This window comes from Centroberyx gerrardi, chromosome 12 (assembly GCF_048128805.1).
Source record: "Centroberyx gerrardi isolate f3 chromosome 12, fCenGer3.hap1.cur.20231027, whole genome shotgun sequence".
NCBI classification, from domain to species: domain Eukaryota; kingdom Metazoa; phylum Chordata; class Actinopteri; order Beryciformes; family Berycidae; genus Centroberyx; species Centroberyx gerrardi.
The window spans coordinates 9,211,017-9,219,263 of record NC_136008.1 but is presented as its reverse complement, the minus strand read 5'-3'; the positions used below and the strand labels follow the sequence as shown (position 1 = coordinate 9,219,263).

The following is an 8,247-nucleotide window of genomic DNA, read 5'->3' as shown; positions in this document are numbered from 1 at the left end:
ACATCGATCTCTTTCTTTGCATGCAAGCTGAAGCCATAGCCCATTAGTTCTACCTGGAGGCTACACACAACAACATGGTTGAATGGTTGAATGAGAAGATGGGGTGTATGTTATTTCCTGTTTGTGTGTTTGTGCATGTTTTAAAATATTGTGGACTTTTTCCCCACATTTCTTCATTTCAACAGTGGAGATTTAAGCTGTAATACAGAGAAATTAACTTGAAAATATGCTTCAAAATACACTGTGCATGCATGAAAACATGGACGTAAACAGTAAGATCAACATCACTGAGGTTCGTCATCTCTATTAGGTTTATTTTTCTGGACATGTATCAAAACAGGGGTCTGGACCCCGGGCGGAAACATGCAGTAAAAGTCCATGTTGGAAAAACATAAACTTGTTACTCATTAGTGTTAACCAGGCACTCTGGAAAACGCAGGCCTTCATTATAATGACCAAAGTAATTTGGTGTGTAAACAGTGCGGCCAAAACATATAAAGTCAGCAGCACTGTGATGACCTTCACTTGTTGTGGGTCTTTCTTGTTCCAAGCCTGGCTCTTACACAATTTGAGGAAGAAGGAGGACACCAATTACACTGGCCATGGAAGCACCAAGTTGCACAATTATGATTAAATCCACTGTCCTTGCAAGTTGTCCCTATTGCAATTTTTGTGGTCTTGAATATTGAAGCCAAAGAAAATTTTACAGGCCTATGAATGCGAGTTACATGAGTTTATAAACATAAGATGAAACTTTTGATTGATCCCCGTGGAAAAATTAGGTAATTAAGTTATTCAAATGCTTTCATCCCATTATTAATTTCTCAATGATTTATTAATTTAATATTTTTTGCCATGATTCTACAGTCAATGGTTCATAGGCAATGAGTCTACATAAGCAGCAGGAAGGTGATTTTCAATATGTGTACAACAGTGCCACCTGCTGTTATTTATGCACTTCTACAACACGCAGGAAGAAATGCCTAGCACCCTATTATATGGAGAAAATAACTCGGAATGCTTCAATTTAGTTTGAAATAACAAACAAAATTCAAACAGAATTTTTTTCTATGTTAGTTAAAGTGCTTGGCAGGCTTATGACTGTAACTGCTGTGATTCAGTAGATGTGGACGAGAGTTATGTTGCGAATCTGCGGGAAAGAAATGCAGCGACACCGTGGCCTGAGCCGGGCAGGAACCCACGTGCCTGGTTCAGTAGTAGTGAGGAAGCATTTGACCTGAAGCAGCAAGGAGGGTTGAGTGTTTGTAGTGGTTACTAAAGCCCTATTTATCTGGTTAAACTTCACTATTTTACATTATTAGGCCACCGAAACCTTTTTCAAACATGTCTTCGTTCAGGAAAGCGCTGAAATCCCGACAGAAAAACCACCAGGAAAGATCTCAGGTGAGGTTTTCACTGTTTTGTTGGCTAGCTCGTTAGCTAGGTAGCCGAGCCATACTGTCAGCTGCTGATAATATAGAGTGCAACAGTGCTATCACTTTGAGATGCAGATTGTCTATTGTTAGCAAGCTAATAAATGTGAAGTTACAGTCCTGTGACACACGAAACAACATAGAATTAGCTTAAGTACATAGTTTGAAGCCAAGTTACCCTAACCGTGTTATCATTTTGTTCCTCGACCAGCCTGGTTTCAGGAAGAATTTGGGATTGCTGGAGAAGAAGAAAGACTACAAACTCCGTGCAGAGTGAGTAGCAGAAAATAGTACATTCATGTCCAGTACACTTCTCATCATGGTTTTTGCGTCTGTAGACTGTGAATCCAAAATCCCAGCGAAATTGAGAGGCAAGGATCTGCCAAAATATGGTTGAGGGTTTACTGAGTTGATGTTGTCATTATCCTGTTTTGTAGTGATTACCACAAGAAACAAAACACTCTTGCTGCCCTGCGCAAGAAAGCTCTGGACAAGAACCCAGATGAGTTCTACTTCAACATGATCAGCTCTCAGCTGCAGGTAAGATCAGCATCAACACCAGAGCAGCATGATGAACATCTTCATTCAAATGTCAAATGAGTGGAGAAAACGTATTTAATCATATCACATAAATGTAGACATGTATGGATTCATTTGGTCTCTCAACTGTTCACGTTTTACATGTTTCCCTTATTCTGTGGCATGTTGACAGGATGGCGTCCATGTAGCAAAAAAGGCTAAAGGGGAGGGTGAGGTAACAGATGAGCAGAAGAAGGTGATGAGGACACAGGATATCAAATATGTGGAGATGAAGAGGGTTGCTGAAACCAAGGTAAGAGGTTAACATGGATGATTCCTTTTCAAGATAGATCATGCCTAGAGAGCCTTCTGCACCTGACTGGCTTAGCTTATGTATTGTAATTGAAAATTTGTTGTGGAAAAATGAACACAATAAAAATCTACTTGATTATGTTCATTGACAGCTGGCACATAGACTACAAAACGTATGTGCCATGGGGAAAAAAAGGAGTTTGAATTATGGTCATGTCTGGTCATTTCATTTAAAAAACCTCTGCTTAGGAAAGATGAATTATGTATATTTTCCCTCTACTGAACTGGAACATGAGGGAACAGTTGTTTTTGTTGTCTTCTGCCCTATTTGGACAGGGTTAGTATTCAAGCCAATGTCCATAAATTAATGGTTAACATAAATAATTTGTAATATTATTGGACAATTTGCACAGGATAAGAGATCTCTGGAAAGGGTTAGGTTAAAGAGAGCTCTGTAATCAGTCTCCAAAAGTACAGAGATGGGAGTGTCTATTCCATTAAGACGTTGTCACCACACCAAAAATGTACCATGCGTCATACGTAACTTCCGCAATTGGCGCTGACGTGCTCGAACAATAACAATACAGCATGGCTGCAAGAGCGAAGAAAAAAGTCGCATCTGGACCAGAGTTGAGACTTTGGATCTGATCTCAGTTTGGGCTGAACGCTGCTCTCAAGTGCAATTTGAGCAGATGGTCCACAATACGGTAAGAGTCCTTTCCCACAGGAAAAGACACAGTATTTGCCCACAATCTCATGAACGTCAATTCGGACAGGACTAGTTTTACCTGAGGTAAGAGGCTGGAATTGTTACTGGTGCGAGTGCACACAGTCCATAAAAATAACCAACATGGCAGATTCAGATGGGACTAAAATTACATACATGCTCCGGTAATGATTATATTACTCCACCTGTAATACTAATCCTGTCCAAATGAAGTTATTTTTATTGCCACTGGTAATCTCTATACATTGTTACTTACTTTACTGTGTATTTATGTCTTTTGGTCTAGTGTTGTATTTATGTGCCCTGTGTTTTATATGTGCTAAATGTATGTGTCCCACTGCTGCATAACCAATTGCCCCACCGGGGACAAATAAAGTTATTGAACTTGAACTTGTTTGCTTTCAGAAAATTGAGAGGCTGAAAGCAGAGCTCCATCTCCTGGATGCTGACAGCAAACAGAAAAACAATCACACATTTTTTGTGGATTCCAAGAAGCAAGGTAGTGTAATGCTAGTGTAAATCTAAATGTTTGTTAAATAATAATTCCCCACTGTCTATTAGTGTTCATTGATGTGCAGTGGCACTGTCCTTTACCTGAGAACTTGTCTCTGTGTCCCTCCAGTGCGGTCATTCGACCTGGCAAGTCACCTGAACACAGCGCCCGAGCTGGTGGACCGAGTGTACAACAGACCCACCCTGCATACACTGGAGACTAAGAGTATCCAGGGAGCGGTAGAGCCTCGCAGTATAGAGGTTCGGATATAGACCAACCCCTTTTTGTTCAATGAGTAGCTTGATCCTCTGTAATCTTTCATGATGGATGTCTAAATGGCAAAATCCAAGTGGAAAACTGTGTTCTGGGCTGCAAAGTTTGATTCCTCAGCCATTAATATATATGCTGTTGTGTTTTACATTTCTTACAGTGTTTAAATTGTAGTGATTTAAGGTTCTACAGTTCAACCTGTGTCTTTTCACCCTACCTGTAGAAGTTGGCCAAGCAGAGGAAGCACCGGTATAAGGTCCTTTCCCAGAGGATCGACAGGGAGAAGAAGCTGTTTGTCATCAGCCAGAAGATCCAGACCCGCAAGGACCTACAGGTGAGGAGGAGGAGGAGGAGAAGATGGTCCTTGCTCACTAAAAACATTTTCATTTTAACTAGCCTTCATTTTAATCAGCCTCTTGTCCACAGTCTCGGTAGTGCTTATTGTTTGCCAATGTGCAAACGCATGATTCAGTGGGTTTACTTTGTACTTCTCAATCCTTTTTTACTCCCTAGACTTTTTTCAAGCTAAAGGAGTGTCAAAACATGACACTCTTTACCTTTCCTGTTCATTTACATTTGTGGCTGGGATAAAAGGCGGAGGATGCAGTGACAGCTTCTGATATCATCAGAGGGGGTGATGTGTTGGGGTGATAGTGGATTGTTTGCATTAGAGGTGCAACTTGCCACGCTCTATGTCTTATTAGCTGGAAAGCCCTTGACACTCAATAGCCTTGCTGTCATCAAATGGTTATTAAGTCTTGTGTGTTTTCCTCTGTGCCCCAGGACAAAAACAAGAAAGTGAAGGTAAGGAAGGAGACGCCCAACGCTGCGGCCGTCTATAAGTTTGAGGCGAAGAGGAAACGCTGAGAGGAGCTGCATCATCCTGTTAGGAAGAAATCACCACCTTTGCCAGCCTGACACCTGCCAAACAGTGGACTATTAAGACCATGGAACAGAGAGGACTGTATGTGTCCCTTCATTACGTTTTCTGATCATGGCAAAGACACGGACAAGACGTTTCTTCTCAGATGTTGTTTCAGCTATGCAGTGTTTTGTACATATTTATCAAAGGACTTGTTTAGTTTCTTTCAAATAAATGTTATCAGAAGAAAATCTGAATTGATGTGATTTCTTGTCTTACAGATACTTCTGGTTGACTTATTTTGGGTCAATAGTTTGTGGGGTTTAATGGTATTTTTTATTTTAATTTTTTTGCTTTATTGGACAGGTAACAGTGGAGACAGACAGGAAATATGGGGGGGGAAAGAGAGAAGGGGGTGACATGTGACAAAGGTCCCCGGCTGGTTTTGAACCTAGGATGTCGTGGGTTCGTGGCTCATCATGTGCCTTAGCCAACTGAGCCACCAGGATGCTCCAGTAGTTTTGTACCAGTAGGTGGCACTGGTGTTCCTTATGACAAAATCTGGAAAAAAAAAACCCCAATTCATTTGGTGACTGAAGATATTGGAAAATAAATACAGTAGACCAAGCTGGGTTAGAGGAGTTACAACCCACTGCAACATTTGGACTTCAGAGTTGAATTTTGGGAGTTTTTGTGTGTGTTGTCACTGGTATTACTATGTCCAGTCTTTGGCCAGTCTGTGGATTTAAGGCAACTTAGCAATTTACAGAAAGTAGTGTACATGTCCCACCCAACTTTGAAGCAGTATATCTTCAGATCTACCAGCCATTCTTTATGGCGCTGTCTTGCTTTATCACTCTGTATGTGGTCATGTCCATGAGCGTGTAGTAAGTACTAACAAAGTCTATATGTGCTGAGTTCCTCCAGCCTATAGTGGGGAGTAGACTCCAGGCCCGGCGCCCAGCAGCAGATCACAGTGAGCTGGGCTTGATTGATCACTGTGGTGGCAGCAGCTTCATAAACAGGGCCCATCCATCAGCCTCTCCTGGGAGCCACTGGAGGGGAAGGAGGGAGAGAGGGAGCCGGGCGGAAATGTCACCAGGCACAGTGAGAGGTGGCGGGGCTGGAGGAGAGGGACCAGAAGCCTTGGCCCAAACACTGCTGACCAGAGTAAAGGTGGGCCAACTGCTCAGGATGGGCCAAAACGGGAAAAGAGTGATGGTAGGTGTCGACTTGGACTAGTTCCCCTCATTAAAACTGAATGGAGCAAACAGCAGTCAAAGCCCCAAGTCTAGGAATATAAATCATTCTGCTATCACGTTCCTAAATACAGTAGAACTGTCCCCAGGCTATATCAGTGTTGATGGTGAATGTTTTTTTTTTTGTAAACATATACAAATATCTACATGCGTTTAAGACCCATACAGTATATACTTATATATGCGTACACGTGTATTTCACAATGTAACTCAATCACACATCATGCAACCACATGCACACACACACACACTTACTCAAAGCAGGGCAAGGTCCTTTGCTGGCATTTCAGCGTTGACCATTCATGCTGAGTTGTGTTCTACCCAGTGACAGAGTGACTGACGTCCTCGGCCGGCTCTCTCCCTCCCTCCCTCCCTCCATCCTCACTCTCCCCTTACGCCTTCCCCCCGCCCTCCCTGCCCCCTCCTACTGCGTCACACCGCTGGGAGAGCGTGCGTGTATCGGGACCCTCGGGCCCAGCGTCCATAAGCGGAGGGGGTGGAGGTCTTTGCGGAGAGCCCAGGGGTCAAAACACTGTGTGCGCAGTTCCGGGACCCCTATCTGACTGTGCGACCCAAGCACAGATGAGCCACTGTTCCTCCTCAAGCTCTCCTTTCATTCCCCCCCCCCCCAGCAACGGGACTCTCAGGCCGGGGTGCAGTGGCGGGGCTCGGGGGTGGGCAGTGGGCAGTGGGCGACCTTCTGATTTTAAAGATATAGACAGGCATTCCTCTATTGTCAAAAGACTCGTAAGTTCATTTGCCGGCTTGCTACCCACCCCCAACCCTCCACCCCAAAGTTAATGACCCTGGAGGTTTGCTAAGGGATATTCATTTTGGGAATGGGGGGGGGGGGTAGAAGTGGGGTTGCTCTGTGGCAGCCACACAGCTGCAGGGCATGACATTGACCCTGATGTATAGTAACTGTTTGAGAGTGAAAGTGCAGCCTGGTTAAGAAGCGATTCAATACAACAGATCTTTGTTCTCATCAGGAGAAATATGAGTTTAGTTATTAGCGGAAGTGTCCTGGAAAAAAACTTGGATCCTTAAAAAAAAAGGGGCACATTTTTGGAATTGAGAATAAGTGGCAGTGTTTTCCATTGATCTCAATGCCTATTTAATTTATTCTTAAATAGACTGGCTTGGTTCCAGGCTCTTAAAACAAGCAGTGTCAGCTGTCATTTGCAGCAAAGGTAAACCTCGAGATGATAGAGCACAGTTTTCTGTCGGACACCAGTGTTTTAGATTTAGATTTTGCAAGCAATTCCTAGATCGTTTTGTTTTGTTGTTAAATTCGCTTTATTGTGAGGCGATACAGAATACAAATGAGTCACACCGCACTTTCACCTTCCCACATGGCGTTAAACCAGCGCTTGATCCTTGCCCCCAAGAGCATCGCACCTCCACCTACCTTATTCACCCACACAGCTCTCCCCCCTGCTCCAAAGCCGGCTTTCCAGAGCCGAGGTTAAGGATGGTTAAGGACGGTACTAATCGATCCCCCAATTACAGAGAGCTAGAGAGCGAGGGGCGGGGGGAGAAGAGAGAGGTAGCCTGGGGTTTGAGTGCGGGGAGGGCGTCTCAGAAAGTGAGAGGGAGGGAGGGAGGGAGGGAGGGAGGGGAGGCGAGGTAGTCTTTATCCTCGGATCCCTCTCTCCTTTAACTTGAAGCTGGGTGTCATGGGGCTTTTGAAGTAGTGGATAGAGGAGAGGGACAGAGGAGGGGGGGGGGGGGGGACTGGCGTGCAGGCAGGGTCTGTCTTCATGCCAGGGGGAAGACGTCTGAAGGAAAATCTTTACAGCCTTGACAGTGCCCCTGACGTGTGTGTGTGTGTGTGTGTGTGTGTGTTTGTGTATCAGTGTGTGTATTTGTGTGTTAGTATTCGGATCTGTGTGTATCTTTGCATGCTTTTGTGTGTGTATGTGTGTGTGTGTGTGTGTGAATGTGCGGCTCGTGCAGTGAGGTGGGGATCACAGAGCCCCCTTTTTAAATTGCCACTAATGAGCCCTGGCTGGCGAGAGGTACTCGAATTGATTAAATTTGCATGGGAGCCTAAATCATGATGGGGGCCTCATACTTGTGCCCCCCACCTCTACACGCACACACACACACACGCACCACCCCTGGTACCCCCCACCTCCATATCAGACCTACAGGGGGTATCTCGCTGTGGAAGAGAGGGACAGGATAGACCAGGGGGAGGGTGTATATGTGTACGTGTGTGTGTGTGTGTGGTGTTGAACGGGGCGTGGAGCGCACCCATCTGCCCCGGTATTACTGTCAGTCCATCATTCAGGGGAATGCCAGGCGCGCGCCTCGGGGACGTGTTCATTACGCTTTAACTACCGGATCTGTCCTTGTCTCGCAGCCTCCCC

General features: G+C 44.7%; 1 protein-coding gene across 1 annotated transcript; it reads left to right on the top strand.

The window, feature by feature from the left end:
• Positions 1–1,236: 1,236 nt before the first annotated feature.
• utp11 (UTP11 small subunit processome component) lies at positions 1,237–4,858 on the top strand. The gene is made up of 8 exons (XM_071926646.2): positions 1,237–1,404; positions 1,645–1,706; positions 1,871–1,973; positions 2,146–2,265; positions 3,397–3,490; positions 3,614–3,744; positions 3,978–4,088; positions 4,538–4,858. The coding sequence occupies exons 1-8, from the start codon at positions 1,345–1,347 to the stop codon at positions 4,619–4,621; spliced, it is 765 nt and encodes a 254-aa protein (XP_071782747.1). The 5' UTR covers positions 1,237–1,344; the 3' UTR covers positions 4,622–4,858.
• Positions 4,859–8,247: the final 3,389 nt, after the last annotated feature.